At 51.3% G+C, this 20,173-nt stretch overlaps 6 protein-coding genes across 7 annotated transcripts; 5 read left to right on the top strand and 1 right to left on the bottom strand.

Annotated features, from left to right (window-relative positions):
* Positions 1 to 380: 380 nt before the first annotated feature.
* Positions 381 to 4,852, top strand: PV09_06734 (the record flags this gene model as incomplete). Of its 2 annotated transcripts, XM_016360421.1 has the most annotated exons (5): positions 381 to 2,157; positions 2,209 to 2,596; positions 2,651 to 4,366; positions 4,443 to 4,689; positions 4,751 to 4,852. In XM_016360421.1, 4 exons carry the CDS (start codon positions 381 to 383, stop codon positions 4,582 to 4,584), a joined length of 4,023 nt encoding a protein of 1,340 aa, XP_016211760.1. In that variant the 3' UTR covers positions 4,585 to 4,689; positions 4,751 to 4,852. The 2 variants fall into 2 exon arrangements, with proteins under 2 accessions (XP_016211760.1, XP_016211759.1); XM_016360420.1 differs by having other exon boundaries at positions 4,443 to 4,852.
* Positions 4,853 to 5,050: 198 nt separating this feature from the next.
* PV09_06735 (uncharacterized protein) lies at positions 5,051 to 8,899 on the top strand. Its single transcript, XM_016360422.1, has 5 exons — positions 5,051 to 5,589; positions 5,691 to 5,712; positions 5,844 to 6,872; positions 6,924 to 7,292; positions 7,348 to 8,899. Exons 1-5 carry the CDS (start codon positions 5,391 to 5,393, stop codon positions 8,423 to 8,425), a joined length of 2,697 nt encoding a protein of 898 aa, XP_016211761.1. The 5' UTR covers positions 5,051 to 5,390; the 3' UTR covers positions 8,426 to 8,899.
* Positions 8,900 to 9,488: 589 nt separating this feature from the next.
* PV09_06736 (uncharacterized protein) lies at positions 9,489 to 11,742 on the top strand. The gene is made up of 2 exons (XM_016360423.1): positions 9,489 to 9,914; positions 9,969 to 11,742. The coding sequence occupies exons 1-2, from the start codon at positions 9,763 to 9,765 to the stop codon at positions 11,467 to 11,469; spliced, it is 1,653 nt and encodes a 550-aa protein (XP_016211762.1). The 5' UTR covers positions 9,489 to 9,762; the 3' UTR covers positions 11,470 to 11,742.
* Positions 11,743 to 12,636: 894 nt separating this feature from the next.
* Positions 12,637 to 16,147, top strand: PV09_06737 (uncharacterized protein; the record flags this gene model as incomplete). The annotated part of the gene is made up of 2 exons (XM_016360424.1): positions 12,637 to 13,018; positions 13,116 to 16,147. The coding sequence occupies 2 exons, from the start codon at positions 12,637 to 12,639 to the stop codon at positions 16,145 to 16,147; spliced, it is 3,414 nt and encodes a 1,137-aa protein (XP_016211763.1).
* Positions 16,148 to 16,673: 526 nt separating this feature from the next.
* PV09_06738 (uncharacterized protein) lies at positions 16,674 to 18,368 on the top strand (the record flags this gene model as incomplete). The annotated part of the gene is made up of 2 exons (XM_016360425.1): positions 16,674 to 17,101; positions 17,162 to 18,368. 2 exons carry the CDS (start codon positions 16,674 to 16,676, stop codon positions 18,366 to 18,368), a joined length of 1,635 nt encoding a protein of 544 aa, XP_016211764.1.
* A 12-nt stretch (positions 18,369 to 18,380) lies between these two features.
* Positions 18,381 to 19,589, bottom strand: PV09_06739 (uncharacterized protein). The gene is made up of 2 exons (XM_016360426.1): positions 18,837 to 19,589; positions 18,381 to 18,775 (listed from the first exon to the last, which is right to left on the bottom strand). Exons 1-2 carry the CDS (start codon positions 19,551 to 19,553, stop codon positions 18,410 to 18,412), a joined length of 1,083 nt encoding a protein of 360 aa, XP_016211765.1. The 5' UTR covers positions 19,554 to 19,589; the 3' UTR covers positions 18,381 to 18,409.
* Positions 19,590 to 20,173: the final 584 nt, after the last annotated feature.

Below are 20,173 nucleotides of genomic sequence, written 5' to 3' on the forward strand. Positions count from 1 at the left end.
ACGCGGACAGCGTGTCAGCGTCGCGACTCTTGCGGGTCCACAACTCGTCAACGCATGCGCGGTCCAAAGCACCTCGTCTTTGTCTACCCGGCCTTGGCTACATCCAAGACCCGACTGCCCGGCTCACTTCCTCTTCACGTTCAGCTCACCTTGACAGATCCGTCCGGTTCACTTTTCTAATTCCTTCTTCCACAAGGGCACGGGATCCTCCCTACATTGCTTCCTTTCCACGCCCACGTCGTGCGCTCTGATTTTTGAGCCACGAGGAAGCTTGCCCTCGTCTACGCGACACTTTTGCCATTTGAGAAGTTGCAGGACACAGGCAATAGATCAGGCCAGAAGCTGACATGAACGAACTTGAAACGAGACACGGGTCCACGATGATTCCGGACGGCGCGGTGGTCCTCGATCTGGATGAATGTCCAGCATTGGGTCATCAATCGGCCGAAGGCATGACGCTGGTCAATCACGAGCCGGTGTCTGAGCAGACGGCCGGCCGCAGCACGTTCCCGCCTACGAGCCCTGCCCCAGAACACACTTCCGCCGGTGGTCTAGGAAGTGACATCTGCGGTGTCGCAGAGACCGAGGCAGGCGACGGCGAAAATGGGTCTCTTGGACAGAGAACCAAGCAAACGATTCGAGAGACCTTGCAGAGTGCGCGTAAAAGTGTGGCCCAGATTCTGAAAGCGCGGCAGCTTGCGGCGAGGGAAGCGCAGGCGGGTCAAACGCACGTCGCGGCCAACGAGCAGCAGAGCGAAGCGGCTGGGTTGCTGTTCTCGACGCCCCGGTCGCGCTCGCGTGACAGCCGCTTGTCTTGCCAACGTGAAGTCTGCAACGACCAATTTGGTCCGTGTTCAGAACCAAAAAGGGATGTGACTACGGGCACGCTGCTGGTTGCTGGATCTTATGCTTCGGGGGAGGGGACGCGTAGTAACAGAGATAACAACGGATTCTTCAACAATGCTTCCTCATCATTATTAGAAGAACCGAATAACCCAACATATCCAGATGCTGCGGAACAGGCTGGACCTCAAGATTTGGAAGATGGAAAGAATCATGTTAAGGACGACGGCAGCTGCTTGTATGACTCAGATGAAGGGCTTTTTGTGCCATACGACGACAACAGATCGCCGGGCAAAGATATCGAAGATGGAGACGTCGATGCAGAAGGAGACGCAGTCGCAATGGAGATACGGGAAGACGATGAGTTTTCTGCTCTGGAGACACGATATAAGGATGTCCTTCGCCAGATCAACGAGAAGAAAGCAGTCAGCGAGCTTTCAAGCCTGGAAGAAGTCGAGTTCCTTCGCCTTGAAAAAGAATACCTCACCGCCGCGTGGAGACGCCAGAACTATCACAAAAGTAGTGACAGGCAAGAGTCTGAGGAGATGAGCGCGTCGCCTAACTTCAATGTCACGGTTGAAGACGTCGACGACAGCAGCGATGAGTTTTTCAATGCTCTTGGAGGATACCGGGAGATGGAGCCTACAAAAGTGATTGATTCTGGAGATTACGAGCATACGCAGGATAGTTTTGATCAGGAGGCATCAAAGACGACAGAAAAACGAGGAGAGGCAATCGAGGAGCCTGGAGTACATCGTCTGAGAAAGCGAAAGAGAGGCACAGGTGCCGCGCCACCTCGTAAGAGGCATTCAGAAGGAGACAAGTCACAAGAAAAGGACAAAGAAAAGGCGGAAAAGGATTGCGTTGAGAAGAACTGTACAAAAGAGAAAAAGAAAGGAAAACGGTCGAGGACCAAGGCTGTTCCAAGAGTCAGCAACCCGTTGCTCAATATCGGCAGTCTCCTGACGAGCAATATCATTCACGACGCGCGCGGAAACGAGAATTTGGGCACGCTGCCGGTGTTGAGCACCACTAACCGCAGCCTGGCTCTTAAGCGGCTCGTTGCGTCACTGCCGCCGGAGCATCGGGCGGCGGCGCGAATCGACAAGCGCGCCTTGCTCGACGCCATGCGGGACTTCTCGACCTGTCGCTCGATCAAGATCGTTCCGGGCGAGGACGGCGGGTATCTGCTCAAGGGCATGGTGACTCCGTTGAAACCTCATCAGCTCACTGGCGCAGCGTTCATGCGGAGGCGGGAGAAGGATACAATTGAGCCCCGAGGAGGCATATGTGGTGACCAGATGGGACTTGGAAGTAAGTACAGCATTTGCACCGTCGAGCGCACGGGTCATTGATGAACTGCAGAGACCGTGACGATGATCGCCAACATTCTTGATGGCATGCCGTCCAAAGGCGAGGAGGGCCCAAAGACCACGCTCATCGTTGCCACTAACGCGCTCGTACATCAGTGGTACTCAGAGATCGAGAAGCATACGAAACCGATGAGGAATGGGAAGCATCCGCTCAAAGTCTTGATCTATACGCACAAAACAAGTCTGGTCAGCAACAGCGCGACGGACTGCCTGTTGACCTTTGATGCCGTGTTGACGACGTACAGCGAGGTTCGAAAGTCGTACCCAAAGTCGAAAATCCCCGTTGAGCTTCAAACGGCCGAGGAAAAAAAGGCCTGGTGGAACACCTACTACGAAGCCAACCGGGGCCTCTTGCATCGTGTCAAGTTCCTTCGCGTGGTGTGAGTTTGTCCGAAACATGCTTTGGAAGTTCCTCAACTAACGACCTGGTCCAGACTTGACGAGGCGCAGCATATCAAAAACCACAAGAGCCACACGTTCATCGCATCTTTCGGGCTGGAGGCCGAGTTTCGGTGGGCTCTTAGTGGGACGCCTATTCAGAACTCCGCGCAAGAGCTGTATCCTTATTTCAAGTTTCTGAGGGTGGAGCAGACGGGCTCGCACAAGATTTTCTGTCACAACTACATCGGCACGTCATCGACGCCCAGCGAGTTGGGTCTCTTGCGTCTCAACCAGATTCTCAATCGCATCATGATTCGCCGCACGCACAGGGACAAGGTCCTTGGAAAGCCCATTGTCACGCTGCCAAAGGCGACGGAGCAGATACGGTGGGTCAAGTTCAATGCGCTCGAGCGCACCATCTACGAGCTCGTGCGAAGCCGCATGATCAAGCACGTCAACCAGCTGTCACGCTCGAGGAAGCTCGAAGCTCACTATAGGAACGTGCTGACGATGCTGCTGCGTCTCCGCCAACTCACGGACCATGTTCTACTCGTGGAAACCGTCATGAGAGACCTGGTTGAGCGCGAGGATTACGAAAAGATTTATGACCTTGCTCTCATTGAAGGTTCGCAGCCTAAAGACTGTCTTCGCATCAGGCACATCAGGCGTATCCGCGCTATGATGGCAAAGGGAGCCAAAGAATACGAGAATTGCTCAAATCGCAACAGTTTTCCCGGCGTAGGTGGCATGAACAAGCCCTACGGAAAGTCTATCTTGGAACCACACGAGGCCAAGAAGGATTCTGACGACGGCTATGAAGACGACGACGATCTAGAGCTACTCTCCGATTACGAAGGCGTTGGAGGCAGTCACGGCCTTCAATTTAATTTTTTGAAGTACCTGAAGACCTTGCGCAAGGATGAAGATCTTCACAAACTCAACGGTCGCGCGATTTGTGCGTACTGCGGCGGCCGACCCGAGGATCCTCACGTCACATCGTGCTACCACATATACTGCAGCGCCTGCCTTGAGTTAATGATGACAGAAGATGCCGAAGTCGGGCTTGACGGTCCACGATGTAGAGAATGCGGAGCTGTGTTCACTGGCACGTCGCCTTGCGACAGCATGGACTTTGACAGGTTGGATCGTGCTCCAAGAAATCATCTCCCGCCACCGGCGAGGCGGTCCGAGAAGGAAGGAGACGGCGAAGATGTGTTGGCCAGCGAAAAGGAAGAGAAGGGCCATGGGAAGAGGCATGATTGGATCGATCAGGAAGGCGACGACATTCTTCCGAGCGCGAAGACTGTAGAGATCAAGGCCCAGATTCTGAACTGGATAGCGGAGAACCCGAAGGTCAAAATCGTTGTGTTCACGCAATTTCTTAACATGATTCGCATCTTGGAGAAGGTGTGCCGTGCCGAAGGGTGGGGGTACACATCGTATCATGGCAGTATCCCTCAGGATCTTCGCCAACACAATATCGAACGGTTTCGGGACGAGCCTCAAGTTATGGTGCTGCTCATGTCTTTGAAGACTGGTGGCGTTGGGCTCAATCTCACCATGGCACAGAAGGTCATCATAGTCGATCCGTGGTGGAACTCAAGCGTGGAGCAGCAAGCTTTTTGCCGCGTCTTTCGCATCGGCCAAGACCAGCAGACGTCGCTCACGCGCCTAGCTGTCGAGCACACTGTTGACCAGAACATCATAGAGATGCAGCAACGAAAGCAGGAGGAGATCGATCTAGTGATAGATGGAAAGCCAAACAGAAGGTATGTGCTCCGGACTATGTCCTGCCGAGTAACGCGGTGCACATGATCTGGTGACGCTTGAAGCTGACCTGAACAGACTCAACATCAAGGAATTGCTTGAGTTATTTGGCGATGACGTTGGTGAGGATGAAGATGGCCAACCTTTCATCATGGTGAAGGACCAGCAGACTAGGCCAAACCCCTGGGCGGACGATGAAGGCTTTCAAGATGAAGAGTGACTGGATTTTGGGTTGTCAACGACAAGAGATGCTTTAACTGCCAACACCTTTTGAACTTGCAGGGAACGGCTTCTGCCTGCCGGAGAAACCAAGCGGCTTCATACAGTATGTGACTTATCTAAAGTGCTAAATTGGACATGATTCTGATGACATATCGGGGGATTAGAAATGGGCCACAGTCGAGACTCGAGTACCACAGCGGGATCCGCGATCTTCAGTAGAAAAGACAGAATGGAAATATTCCGCTGAAATATGCCGTCCAATGTGATGTCTTTTGCGCCATTTAATTTTTCAATGCCTTTCAAGTAAAGCAATGTGATGTTGTTGGAGTCTCCGGTCGGCTGTAATATCTCTCGGCAATCCCAAAGCGGAGGTCTGCTCAGTAAAGCACAGACTTGATTGGAGCGCGTCATGCCCTTATCGACGCCACAATCGACGTCAACCTTTGACCTGTCCAGTGGACAGCCCGCATGTTCTCGCGTCAGGCTTGCTGCCAGTGAGAAAAAGCAGAAACCGGACGGGTCGGCGCAAGCAGCCATGAACGGGCGCAAGAGATTTATTAGAATTGCACGTCTTTCTTCTCCAGGCCAGGCTAATCGTCGAGCTCTCCCAACACAAGAAGCGCGCCATCCAAGCGGGGTTGGCTTTGACTAATCACCTGCAGGCCAGCAGAAAAATAGGTAGCGCGTCGGCATAGGCCTAGAGGCGAAGTCTGGCTGCTGCGAGCGCCCGCGGAGAAACACCACGCTGGTCCGCGACACATCACCGGAAAAGGCGAAACCTTCGAGTGACGGACAGATTCATTCATGGACGGCGTAGATCTGCCCACTGCGGACGAGCAGCAGCAGCAGCAGGTACCCGCTTCTGCGGAGAGTCAGTCAAAGCCTGCGTCGTCCACGTCTACGCCCAAAGCTCGCCCTCGCAAGGGCAAGGGTAAGACCGAAGGTGGCAGCGCAGCAGACGGCGGGGACGGCAAGAGGAGGTGCGTTAGCACCGCATGTATAGGTACGAGCACGTTTCGCCTGCGTATCCCAGAACGAGGGACTCTTTTCTACAGATTTATGAGGACGGATTGTGGCTGACCGGGTAACCCACCTTGCGTGCAGCGTGTCGAAGGCGTAAATCGAAGTAAGTTTTGTACACCACGTCTCGCCCATCTTCTTCCTTGTCCCAACGCGGTGTTCGGCTGCGTCCCGTGTGACATACAAACGCCACTGCTTCTTCAGGCTCACCTTGTCTAATGCACAATGAACATGCAGATGCGACGGCAATCTCCCTGCATGCGCCGCGTGTTCCTCCGTTTACAATACCGAGTGCGTGTACGATCCCAACTCTGATCACCGTCGCAAAGGTGTATACAAGAAGGATATAGACAAGCTCAAGACCCGCAACTCAACATTAGAGGTGCTGATCCAGGCCATCCTCAACTCGACTGAAGATGAGGTCCCTGCCCTCGTCAAACAGATACGCACATGCGAAAGTTTAGACTCGGTAGCTGAAAGTATTCTGGCCAAGGAGGCTGGTCTGGAAGAGGAGGATGAGGAAGTAGACGAGGGCGGAGGAGGCGCGGTGGGTCATTTTGAGGGTGCGCTGAGTGGTAAAATGGGCCAGTTGCAGCTTGAGGAAGGGTCGACACGGTACCTGGGCGGCACGTCGAACCTGATATACCTCACCAGCGAGGCCGAGGATCTTGATGCAGGCGGTGCCGTGGGGGTGCCAGAGCAATATGATAGCCAACAGGAGGCTATTGTGAGCTGGACGAACGTGACGATCGACCCTGAGCTTGTCACGCATCTCATTGAAATGTACTTCACCTGGCACTACACATACTTCACAACGCTGTCCAAAGCGGCATTCTACAGGGACTTCATGCGGGGAATGCCTCCTTCCGGGGTGAGGAAATACTGCACCCCCTTGCTTGTCAACGCCATGTTAGCTCTTGGATGTCATTTCACGAGTTGGCCGAATGCCAGGGAAGATCCTAACGACTCCGCTACTGCAGGTGATCATTTTTTCAAGGAGGCGAAAAGGTTGATCATGGCGAACGACGAGCACGAGCATCCGAGGTTGACAACGGTGCAGGCGTTAGCCTTGATGTCTGTGAGGGAGGCGGGTTGTGGGAGGGAGGCCAAAGGCTGGGTCTACAGTGGCATGAGCTTCCGCATGGCTTGCGACTTGGGCTTGAATCTTGATTCTGGAACACTCTCTGGCTCGCTGGAGTCGGGACTGGACGACGAGGAAATAGACGTAAGAAGGATTACGTTCTGGGGTTGCTTCTTGTTTGACAAGTGAGTTTGACTTTTGTTACTTACGAGTTCTAGCAGCATTGACATTGCCAGGTGTTGGTCAAATTACTTGGGACGTCTACCACAGCTTCCTCTCTCGATCGTCACCGTGCCAAAGTTCGAGGTGTTCCCGATGGAGGACTCGGCCATATGGGCTGCATACACTGACTCCGGTGTCAACCAGTCGCATGCGCAACCTTCAAGGACGAGAGCAGTCGCCTTGCAAATATCAGCGTTGTGCGAGATTTCAAGCGACCTCATGAACAATTTTTACAATCCCATTGATATTGACAAGTCTAAAGGGAAGCAAGCCGAGCTGAAGAAACTCAGTGATATACATCAACGACTTGAGACGTGGAGACGAAATTTACCGCAGGAGCTAGAGCCCAAAGAAGGTGGCTTGCCGAGTATGTTGGTCATGCAGTGAGTTTTCCTCAAAACACCACATTCATGGCACAATATAGTAACCTTTCCTCAGCATGTTTTTCCAGTTGCTATACATTCATCTGTTTCGGCCTTTCTTGAAATACAATCAGCAGAACTCTCCGCTTCCGCAAAATGTTTCTCCACGACGACTTTGCACGCAAGCCGCGGGCATGATCTCCAAGTTAATGCGGCTTTATAAAAGATCTCATGGATTGCGACAGATTTGCAACATTGCCGTTTATATCCTTCACACTGCTTGTACGATACATCTTCTCAACCTCCCAGATAAGAATGCGCGCCGAGACATTACACATGGTGTCAAGCACCTCGAAGAGATTGCTGAGGGATGGCTATGCGCTAGGCGCACCCTAGCCATTCTGCACGTTCTCTCACGCAAGTGGAAGGTCGATTTACCCGAAGAAGCAATCACCGTCTTGCAAAGGACGAATAGTAAATATGGCGCTTGGGGAATTGAAACGGCGAAGACACCGTCTCAAAAATCAGAAAGCTTGTCTCCCTCAGCCATGAGTCCGCCAGAAGCGATGTTCCAACCCGTGTCTGCAAGCTCGAATTTCAATTCTCAGACGCAAAACCCCCAGACCGCTCAGATCGGTGGTGTATCGCCCCATCCTGTCCAAGGATCAAGCGAAATAAATACACTTCCTCCTCAGACAGTAGCAGAAATGCAAGCTCGTCTTATGCACACGTCGCCAGCACAAACTACACAACATGGCACACCGGTATCCCGCACGAGCATCGACTCGAACATGACACCTGCGGGCAACTCTCCTTCCGCCCTTTTTGGCGGTGTAGATCAGTTGCTGCGCGACAGCCAGGATTGGTGGTTAAGAGATCAAAGCCAATTGGCGCTAGGATTCGAGCAATGGCCTGTTGGTGACACGGATTGGTCGCTTCCCATGCCGATTAGCCCACCGCCTGCACAGCAGAATCATCATTCTAACGTGAATGTAACTTCCTCGCCAGCTATGCAGACACAGAGCAATGGCGGGTATCACACGACAGGAGGACAGTATTCAGGGCTAAACGGAGCCAATGGATTGAACATGCAGCCGCAGGGCTTCGGGAGTGGAATCCAGCAGTATCCTGATGAACATCAATGGTACTCGTAAACCTAAATTAGAATTTCCTTTTGCGGTCAGTTAAGCGAAAATGTGGATGGTTTGGCAAACGGTGTCACGGTTCTGGACGGCTATGTGTCTCTATTATAGATGGGATCTTTTGGCGGTGTTTATGATGCGTACGACGTGATGTGGCATGAGAACTGGTGTCTGGCGGAAAATTCCACTTGTGCTCAGCAATGGACCTGCTCTGTGGGGTCGACTACTTCGCTCTCATCCTTCACTTTGATATCCATCTAGTTCATGGTTTGCGATTGTTTAGCTTGGATTGAACAGAAAGGGTTGATCTCATTCGAATGGCCTTTTGCATTTCACTCAGTTTTCAGCCTTATGCAAACTTGCTTAAGTTTCGTTGTATCACCTCATTGGTCTTTGTGCGTCTTGGTGCGTCTTGTGTCTTGAACTAGGGCCTTCTTTTCGCTATTAGAATCTTCCTTTTCTTGTCGCCATGATTGCTCTGGGCAGTATGCACTCCAAGCTGTCTGAACCCCACCTGGTGTAGAATAGGTCCTGTTTGCTTTAAACATTTATGTGTCACGCTTCAACGATCTGGCTCCCCATTCCATCATCCGAAACTTTGCGCTTGGCGAAGTAGAGGGAGCGGCCCATATCTTAGCGTCAGACCCATCCCATGTGAGCCACTCAGCGTTCCAAACTTTGTCTTCCGGTGCGACGGAGCTTGGGACCGTTTGTTGCCAATGCCGTCTCTGCTAAGTTCTTACGTCTGTATGACAGCCATTTCGTTTGTCTAGCCCATGAAGACCTGTGGTCGAACCAACGTCGACGCCGCACGAGACACACCGTAGAAACCCAGGTCTGTGGTTATAGCTTTTGGCCGGACAATTGCTGAAGCCAACGGATTGCTCTACACAACATTACGGAGTGTGGGTTGTTTGCACGTCGTTGGAGAAATTCTGGTCACCCCATGGTCATAGAATCCAGCGTGGTGGAGAAAGGCTGTGGGCCAGGCTGCAGAATCGGGGGGAGGGTCATAACTAAGCAGCTCTGTTTGTCGATCAGCGCGGGGGATCGTTGGGTTGGTTATACCTCCTAGCGCACGCTTCATGTCTGTTTGGACAGCACTTGACGTAGGAATGCGTCACACAAATCATCCTGGCTGTTGATATTTTTCGTCCTGTCTAAGAAGTCGTTGGCATTTGAAGGATCGCGCAGCTTCTGTTCGCTACCGTCGCGCAGCTCCGATCTTGAACTCCCCCTTTGCCCTTGTTCTTAGCGCCCGATTGCTCTTCAATGTTTCAGGACATTTAGATATCTTGCGCACACGCGCTTTCCAGACATTTCATCGAGCCTGAGACTGTTTCTGGAAGATGAGTAAGCGTTATCATAGCCTCTTACTACTTGCTCTGAGCACGACGGTCCCTGCGGTCGCGCAGCAATATCGGTATCAAGATACTCTGTTCGAGAAGGAGAAGTATGCAGCAGCATGTCCAGATTACCGGACATACTCCATGTATGGGCAGTGAGTTTGCCTCGTCTCGCGCTCTTACGATTCAGAAGCTCATGGTTGCAACAGTCCGCCATACAGTCAAGGCCCTCTCAAGCTACCATTCCAACGACCCGCAAAGCCTTGCCGCACTTTCGAATCCGACCTTGTCGAAGAGGTGATTGAGTATATGAATGCGAACCTAGTAGACAAAGATCTGGCGCGCATATTTGAGAATGCGTTCCCAAACACGTTGGACACAACTGTGCGGTGGCACGTCGACGCGTCTGAGGATCTAGTTCCGGACTCCGGAAAGTGGAGAAAGATGAACAAAGGATTGGAAGGCGACGCACCGTGGACAGGACCCCAGAGCTTCATAGTCACCGGTGACATAAATGCAGAGTGGTTACGTGACAGCACGAACCAATTGGCGCAGTATCAGACTTTAGCCAAACGGGACAAGAGGATAGAGAAATTGATCTTGGGCGCAATCAACACACAAGCGGAATATGTGATAGAAAGCCCATATTGCAATGCCTTTCAGCCCCCTCCGCCGAGCGGTTTAGGGCCCACGAGCAACGGGCAGACAGACCAAGTGCACCCAGCGTACGAACCCAGCTTCGTGTTCGAGTGCAAATACGAGCTGGATTCCCTTGCAGCCTTTCTCAGTCTGAGCAACCAGTTCTTCGAAAGCACGGGGAACGACCAGTTCCTCACGAGCAGATGGTTCACCGCCCTCGAAACAATCCTTGAGACGTTGGACGCCCAGTCCAAAGCAACGTTCGACAAAGAGACGGGCGACTTACACCGCAACGTGTACACATTTACGCGAGAGACGAGAGCAGGAACCGAAACCCTGTCTCTCAACGGTCAAGGAAATCCATTGAACTCGGGCACTGGCCTTATCAGAAGTGCTTTCAGGCCCAGCGACGATGCCACAATCCTTGGTTTCTTCATTCCCGCTAACGCAATGATGGCTGTCGAACTACAGCGGACAGGCGAGATGCTCAAGAGGGCAGGGTTCGCTGGTGCAGGCCGACAGCTAGGCATTCGGGGGAAGAACCTTGAGGATGCCGTTTGGGAGCATGGTGTCGTCACGCATAAGAAATACGGCAAAGTATTTGCGTACGAAGTCGACGGTTATGGATCGCACGTCCTTATGGACGATGCAAATCTTCCATCCCTGCTTTCTCTGCCACTCTTGGGCTTCACCAAGAAAGACAATGAGATCTATCAGAACACGCGCAAGATGATCCTTTCACTTGACGGAAATCCATATTACCTCACTGGCAAGGACTTCAAGGGCATAGGTGGACCGCACATAGGTCTTAGCAATGCGTGGCCCATGAGCGTGCTCGTTCAAGCAATGACCAGTGATGACAACGAGGAGATTATGGACTGTTTGAACAGAGTCAAGAACGTGAGCATACTTGGCTTGATCAACGAGAGCGTAAACGTCAATGCCAAAAAGGACTACACGAGAAGTTGGTTCGCCTGGGCGAATAGCGTCTTTGCCCAAACGATACTTGATTTGGCAAAGAGGAAGCCTGACCTGTTGTTTGGCGATGGAAAAGACGCATACATAATATGATATCAGAGAACTAAAGCTAGATCGTAACTCGTGATACCCGGAAATCTTTGTTTTGTCCCATGGCAAACAGTCGAAGCTGCTGAGTGCACATCTCGTATCGTATCAACGGGCAGATGCAGAAATCTAGTCGCCAAGCAACTGGGACACAGCTTAGACGTGTGAAGATGCCATTTACGGAGTCATGGTAAGAACTTGACGAAGAGAGGATCCTTCATCTGCCTGAAGGTGACTTTTGCTTACCTTACATTTCGCTGTCGAGCAAGTCAAAGCCGTGTGTTCGTTCGTATGTGTCATTTAAATGCACTTTTTTTTTTTTTCAAATATTTCTTGTTCCATCCATCGAATTCCCATCCAGATCCTTCTCTAAATCCCATCCGCTCTCTCCAACGGCTTTTTGGCCCTGCCGTTGCGCAAAAAACTTACAAGTCAAGACTGTACACGTAATATCCTACTGTACGTGCCCTTCAGCACAATGCAGAGAAGGGGAAGTGCGAGCTGTTTCTTAGTGGATAGAAACAATGTCAGAGCTGAGACTTGGTTCGTTAAGGTGATCTCTAGTGGTGTTATCAAAAGCTATGACGGTCGAGACGGATGCATGAAGTGTCTGATATGATGTGTTCTAATTGAGGATCCGAACATTTCAAGCCTCGACTCTATTCGTTCTTCGAAGACTATACTAAATGTACAGTCTACAAATAATTGTCTTGGCTATCATGGCAATGAACGGATCATTGGCAATTGTAAATCAACGACACTCAAAAGTAGTTTCCTCGGGCTATGTATACATCTCACGACGAGCATTGGTTTCATATCGTAGATCGATTCGATTCATTGAGTCCCAAAAACGAAATGACGAGATTAGACTCCGGATCAAGTACGTAAAATGCGCCTCGGCACGTTCTTTGGGTGGACTGATTTCTTCAATCAAGATGAGTTTGCGCTGGTTCAAAATCACGTGATCTAGCCATTGAAACGGAAATCGCGTCGTTACTTTATTAAGGACGTGTTGCCTCTTCGCTCTTCTTTTGTACACAGAACCCAACCACCAGCGCACACTCCTGGCTGCTCCCAGAACAAGCGAATATCGTTCTCTTCATCCTTTTAGACTGGATCAACACCTTGTGATTCAGTCTCAACGCACGCAAAGAAGTTTTCGCAAACCGTTTTATGCAACCAGAGTCTAACCATTCTTCTCCAAAAGCTTCCACTCGAAGAACCAACCCCCGTACTCCTTCACCCCAGAACCAGCATGGCCTTCGCTGTAGTGGCAGCCCAGCTTTCCACGGTCTCTCCAGCAATGGGGAACCAGGAAATGCTGCTGCAGCACAGTTACGTGGCTCACCAAACGCCGATAGCGGCAGCATTAAAACCGAACGGCATATACAGAAGCATCCTGGACTCCTGAAGACGAGTTACAATGACGAAGACGCTCAGGATGACGGCAAATTCACGTCTGACGGATCTGACATACACGCGAAGAGCCTCAAATTTACAGGCAATCCGAATCACCCTCCGCAGGGAAGTTCTCCGATAAACAAATTGCCTAATGGTATGATTCCTGGCCCAATTCTTCGCGTTCTCCATTTTTGAAAGATGGAATTCAAACAAGAGTATTAGCATATATAGGCTTAACTGACTGCGAGCAGAGCTCTTGACGCATGCGCTTTCGCACTTGCCTCCCAACGATCTCTCGTCCTCTTCTCTAGTTTCAAAACGCTTCCACGCCCTTATTACATCACCCCACGCCTGGCGTGCTGCTTTTGCTCGCTATTTTCCCGGTCCCGCGACAATTGCACCTGCGACAAAGACAGGACTAGGTAAAGGGGATAGTTTCCAATCCGACAAACGTGCATTCTGTCGCCTGACCGCGCTCTCAACATGGAGAAGCGAATACATCATCCGAACACGTCTTTTGCGCTCACTGGCAAGGGGCAAACCTTCAGTCTCATCCACGACATCAACGCCACGTGGTTTTGCCGGCTCGGGTAGTGCTGTAGTAATGTACAATTCGCAGCTGTTAACCACAGTGAATCACATAGATGTGAACTGGGGATCTGGGCTTGCAAAGACTTTCCCTCGCTTGATTCATGGAGCCGATGAATTTGGAAAGGCATGTGCAAGTGACCCAATAACTGGAAAGGTTGACAACAGAGGCATCATGGATCCACAGGGATTCCGTCAGTTTTCTGACATTTATGGCGGAGCTACGATGTATGGTCTTGGACCCGGCAATGTCATAGGAATCCGTAATGTCATGGATGTGAGTCAACCACACGGTATGGTTTACGGCGAGGGACTACCGGACGGCGGTGTCTATTACCGCGCCACGGATGAATCTCGCGGCCGGTTCTTGCTTGCTCCTCTCGGCTTGTCGGAACCGGAGGTCGGTATTCCTAAGATAACACGTGAGATCGAGGCAGTATCGGCAGTGTGGATTGCGAAAACGGCTGCAATTCCTAGCCTCACTGAGGGTCTTCTCGGTATTATGGTTGGATCTTCACTTGGTGTTGTGAGCGCATATAGTCTTGGCTCTTCGGATTTGCGTCATTTACGCTTTTCACGTGGAGAACTTACCGCAAGATGGGTGCTTAGCCCCGGTGTTCCTATTATTGCCCTTGCAGTCGACGAGAATTATTCTCTGAAGCGCCAAGCCCAGAACCGCATCTGGGCGATAGCACTCAACGCGCTCGGTGAACTTTACTACTTGACCAAATTTCCCAAGCGGCAGTCTTTAGCACGCGACACGAAGCTTGATGCCGCAGCCACGGAGCGAATGGCTTGGAGTACAGGCCGATCCGTGTATTGGAACTTGGTGGAACCAAGCCGTCGCATGTCTAGGCCAGATCCTTTTCAAGAGTTTGAAATGGATGGTAGCTACTCTCCAAGGACTTCCTGGACTGGAATGTGCTTGACTGGCGACCAAGTCAGGGCGGAAACTGTCGAGATCGAGGCCTTTTTGAAGAAATTCCCGTATGATTTCCGCAAGACTTGCTATGGTTGGGATATGCGCCGAAGAATTGAGGTCGACTTTGCAGGTGATGATGGTAATTTCGCCGGTGAATCCATTGCAGTCTTTGGTTGTGGCCTCGATGAAGATACTGCTGCTAGCGTCAAGCGGTACACGCGGTTCAAAGTACCTGAACACGAGGGTACATTGACCGAAAGCTCTATTCCTACACCTGACGATGACCGTACTCCCGTACTCGAACGCGAATCTATCTTTGGGCCATCAAATCCACTGCAGACTCAATCAGCAATATTTTCTCCGTCCGATAGCCGAGGTCGAAGTTTCGCTTCCGTAGCTTACAGCAGTGTAGACGTTTCTCCTGAAAGGATTTCTACCATTGAGGAATGGCGCTGCTCTCTCTTCTCTTTCAATAATGCCAAGGGCGTACAAATCTCTACCACTGCGATTGACTGTTCGACATATGCCACCTTGACCATGTCCGAAGATCCGGCACTTGGAATGCTGGGGTCTTCTGAAGCGTCTTCGACTTTTGGCTCACCATTTCGTGGCGAGGATCGCCCGGCCACTCCTTCTGATCTGCCTGGACAGCGCTCCCGCTTTGTCGCTGCTGGAACGAGTTCCGGAAATGTTTTCATCTGGGACTGCCGCGCTGCCATGTCAAGGTCGACGGATGTCATCAATGAAGTTGAACCTGTTCGAATCATATATACAGATTCGCCCGAGATTTCCTGCCTTGCTCTGACCGCTCTCCAAATTGTCGTCGGTGGTAGTGACGGGCTTGTTCAGGCGTGGGATCCACTCGCATCTTCCATGGAGCCTATTCGCACGTTTAACTCTCGATTTTCATCGAGGGCACGACGTCGTCTAGCCCAAGCTCAGGCTTCACCAGCGGGCGTTGGCATCAACATGTTTGCGGCTGGTGCGATTTGCCTTGACCCAGATCCAAGTGTACTCCGCGGCGTTGTGTCTCTTGGAAATCATCTGCGTTACTGGAGCTATAGCTCACTCTCGGCGGAGCAGTATAAAGGCACGAAGCGTCTGAAGCGTCGCTCTGAGCGCGGCAGCAATCAGCATGGAGGAGACTTTGTAAGCATTCGGAACAGTAATCTCAAGTCCTACATTGAAAACGAACGTCACGAGCTTGAGCAAGAGGATGAGCGAAGTAGACGCGAGAAAGCGCGCCTCAGGGGTCGATTCGGCATCGACATGATGGAGAGTGAGGAACAGGCGTTAGCTTATGCAACTCTTCTCTCAGAAGAGAGTATGATTGAGGATGAACAACGCCGAAGCAGCAAGGCCAACACTCCTGCGTTATCCTCAGGCCGCTTTGCAACACCTACCAAAGAAAAGGCTTCTGATGAGATCGATGCCGATCTTGCTGAAGCCATTCGCCAGAGCCTGGAGAGTACACCCCAAGATGTGGGTTCACGGGAGTATACTCCTCCGTACTCGCCTAGTCGCGTGGCGTATGATATTCCTATCCGCATGGGCAAGAAAGGGCGCAGAAGCACTCCCAAATCTTCATCAAGAAGTCCGCCAACACCGCTCATGAACGTCCCGGAGGCGAGCAATCGGCAGGAGATGGATGATCTAGAATTTGCTCTACAGCTAAGTTTGGCTGAAGAGCAAAGTCGAGGGGATTCCAATCGCATCGACCCTGAATTTCCAGGGCTTCCGAATGAGAAGGGTAAGGGAAAGGCGACGAAGTAGATGCTGCTTTCAGTTTCGGACATTTGTGTTAACATCTTTGCGCGTCGCTTGTAATCTAGCCAGCAGTGTTCAAACTTGGTCCCAGATACGACTACCTTCTGCGATCAGCGGACACTAGCGGTTGTTCCTCGATGTAATTGACCTTTTCTTCCACTTGTTTAAGACTGCTTAGTTGTGGGAGTTCGAATTTGGCCGTGGTTCGTTCCGTATGTCAGCTTTTTTTTTGACTTGCAATTGGGTCACCGGAAACCCGCATTGTACTCACGTCAGCCTGCATTCGGCACTGGAAGAACGTCATGAATGGCTAAGCTTCTGCGGCCCGAGCGCCAAGCCACGCCACGGCCTCCCCGCAATACGAGTACATACGTCGAACTTCCTTACTTGTCGCGTGACAAGCTGAACTGTGCTGACCACGACGTAAGATGGCAAGTGGAAGCCATCTCATTGTCTTATAGATTCCTCACTGTATGACGCCGTTTCTTGGCCGCACCACCAAGAGCTAAGTCGTGCGGGAACGCACGAGACCATGCCCTCTGCCGCCCCTGCTGGGGGATATGAACGCGTCGCTTCTGGCGAAGATGCAGAATCAGCGGCATCGAGCTCCGCAAAGAACGCGTCAGATCGAATTGGAGACTGCCGGGAACATGACTACAGCAAGGGAACAACAGCAACAACTCACCACGAAAACGACGACAGCGGCGCTGGACTTCCACCTGACCAAGGAGAGCAAAGTTTTTCTCCCGTAGATGAGCTGCAGGTGTTGAGGAAGCTCGACAAGCGCGTGGTTCTGTTCGTGGCCTTCCTGTACTTGCTAAGTTTTTTGGATAGAAGCAATATTGGGAACGCTCGCATCGCGGGAATGGAAAAGGATCTGAATTTATCGGGCAGGCAGTACGACATGCTACTGACCGCCTTCTACATCACGTACATTCTGTTTGAGTGGATGGCGTTGCTGTACGTTCTCTTGCTACATGATGCTACGCGACATAATCTGAGCTAACACGAAAGAAAAAGGTTTCGGCTCATCAGGCCGCATATATACTTAGCATCCTGTGTTATGGCCTGGGGACTACTGGCTTCTTTGCAGTCCATCAGCAGCTCTTATCCCTTCCTCCTGGTCCTCAGAGGTCTTCTTGGCATTTCTGAAGCTGCGTTCGCCGGCGTGCCGTTTTATCTCTCCTTCTTCTTCCGAAACGATGAAATGGCCGCCAGGGTTGGGATCTTTATATCTGCAGCTCCTCTGGCAACCGCATTTGCGTCGAGCCTTGCCTGGTTGATCACGTGGTTCGGCGAGAAGACACGTGTTTGGGCGCCTTGGAGACTCCTCCTTCTGGTTGAAGGATTTCCCAGCATTGTTGTGGCGTTCTGGGTGTGGAATTCCTTGCCTGATAGCATCGAAGAAGCTAGATTCCTGACCAAAAGAGAGAAAGAAGTCGCAACTGCAAGGATCGAAGACGAAAAAAGCTCGACCACAAATATGGACGAGAAGTTGGCGCAAAACAAAGGTTCCAGGCTCAAGGCTCGCGAGATATTCGAAGCCTTAACTGATGCCAAGTGTTACTTGACAGCAGTCATGTTTTTCAGCATCAATGTTGCCTTTAGCTCCATGCCGGTCTTCCTGCCTACAATTATAAAAGAGATGGGCTGGTCTTCAATCATGTCACAGGCGTTATCCGCACCCCCATATCTTGTTGCCTTTGTTGTAGTGCTGTACTCAGCACATGCGAGTGACAAGGCAAAGGTTCGCTCACCATTCATAATGTTCAACGCCTCTATTGCCTGTCTAGGCTATCTACTAATATTTTTGGCTGGTCTACTCGGACTCCCAAGCTGGGTTCGCTATCTGGGCGTATATCCTGCGACCGCTGGGTTTTTCGCATGTGTCACGCTCATCATCACGTGGACCCTGAATATCCAAGAGAGCGATTCCAAGAAAGGAACTGGTGTAGCTATGTTACAATACTTTGGTCAAATGGGTCCTTTGCTAGGGACGAGGCTCTATCCCAAGGATGAAGGACCACTGTATCTCAAGGGAATGGCGGTTTGTGCCGGCTTCATGGCGCTTGTTGGAATCCTTGCCTTGTGCCTAAGGTGGAAGCTCCAAAATGCGAATCTTCAGCTTAGAAGCAATGAACCGAATGAAGATGGCGAGGAGGACGTAGAATTGCTTGCTAATGGTCAGGAAAGGCGACCAACGAAGACCTTCACGTACTTAATATAAACACATAATGGAAGGAAATGTAATTCGCGCTATTCGGCACCTCATGCATCTGCCTCCTCGACATTCACCAGATGGACGAGTTCAGGGAACATTTTCGCCCACTCTCTGCTGACCCGCCAATTTTCGTATTCGCTGATCGCGGATATGAACTCGTCACTCAACTTCACTTCTCCGCCATTCCGGCTAAGAAAGCTTCGCTCCTTAGGCCATCTAAAACGAACATGAGAGACGTACAGATTAACGGTGTGTCTTGGATCCTGCCCCGAGTGCTTGAGAACGTGGTCACGCAACGGTGGCCAGGGAATATAATCAATGCAAACTGGGTGCGGTTTTGACGTTTGTGTCATAGTTGGGCGTGCCCATAGCGGAATTTCAGCGTATGACTCTGCGTCAGGATATGCTCTCCACTATCGATCTTGTCAGCACTCTCGCCTGCCACGGGGTCTTAGTGAGAAGCATAGAGCTTACTCTGAGATATCGGTACATTAGGAAGTAAGATGCCACCATCGTATGTAATTCAATGGAAGGTACGCTTTTGAACACCGAGTTCAGCAGTACAGCGAGTGGGTTACCCTCGTCTGAAAGTAGCAACATATTCGCGATGCTCGCATTCCGCGGCAAGTCTTTGACATGACAGTTGCCGTTGCTCAGATTCTGGTGCGAATGCAACAAGATGCTGAAGGTCGACAGCTCCAGACATTCGCATTCCGTCTCGTGCGGCAAATCGCATCGACATACGACGGGAACATAGCCGGTGTACTGCCAGCCGGATTCGTCTTTCTGGCTGGTTACGGGGATAGGATGTTGCACGGGACATGCCGTGCCATGCTTGCAGCGAACTTGAACCGCGGGTGCGCTGATCGACCAAGGGGAGGCGTTAAAACCTGCTGAACAATCCTGCATAGCGCGACTACAATTACTTGGGCTCCATGAGGGTCTTGTACCAGGCATTCCAAATCTTGGAATCGTATCAAGCGTGATCCGCAGCGCGTGCATCTCATCCATCAGCCTTCGAACGTCATCCTGTATTTGGATTGTGTTCGCCTGGATATTTTCAAGCTGACTCTTGGTCCTCGCTCTTTTCGCCTGGTTGTGCATTCTATCGATGCTTCGCTTCCGCGCCAGTTGAGCGTCCGACCGGACGCGTGGCTTCGAAGAGCCCTTCATTGTTGCTTGGACGGCCATGAATATACGACTGCAGCAGCAGTCTTACGGGCCGACGCTTGCGCGTGGAAGTTTTCTAGTACCTGCAGATTCACATGTGAAAAGATCAGCCTTGCAGCGATCCGAATTGCGGGGGAACCGAGCCGTCCGTGCAGTCTACGATGTTTGCTCACGAGACCCAGATGCAAGTATCCTCGATATTTTAATCTCCGTACCATACTACATAAGTTCATGCACAATTTGCTGTGCATGGGGGATAAAAGGTCGCTCTCTCTCCGGTGCACCGAAACCCTGCTTTACGTCGAGGTCAACATGTCTACGCACATTAAATGGTAAAATGCACCATCCACGAGCTTGTCCCGCTAGAGCCGACACCTTACGGAGGATTTCCAAGTTTGGACGTGAAATGACTCGCGAAGATGAGAAAGCCGAGTCCAAATAAGTGATTTGCGCCGGGCCGATGATTGTTTCAGTTTGCCGTAGCCAATGAATGGGCACAACCTACCAAGGACCGTGGTCGACCAACGAAGGTGCCCAAATCCCCCCCATCGAGGAGCTTCCGTTCGATCAAGATTGTAGCTTCCATGGAGGCAAAGATTGATGGTGAAGTTTCACGAATAATGAGATCAACCATTCGACTT

The sequence above is a fragment of the Verruconis gallopava genome (genome assembly GCF_000836295.1).
Source record: "Verruconis gallopava strain CBS 43764 unplaced genomic scaffold supercont1.24, whole genome shotgun sequence".
Classification (NCBI taxonomy): domain Eukaryota; kingdom Fungi; phylum Ascomycota; class Dothideomycetes; order Venturiales; family Sympoventuriaceae; genus Verruconis; species Verruconis gallopava.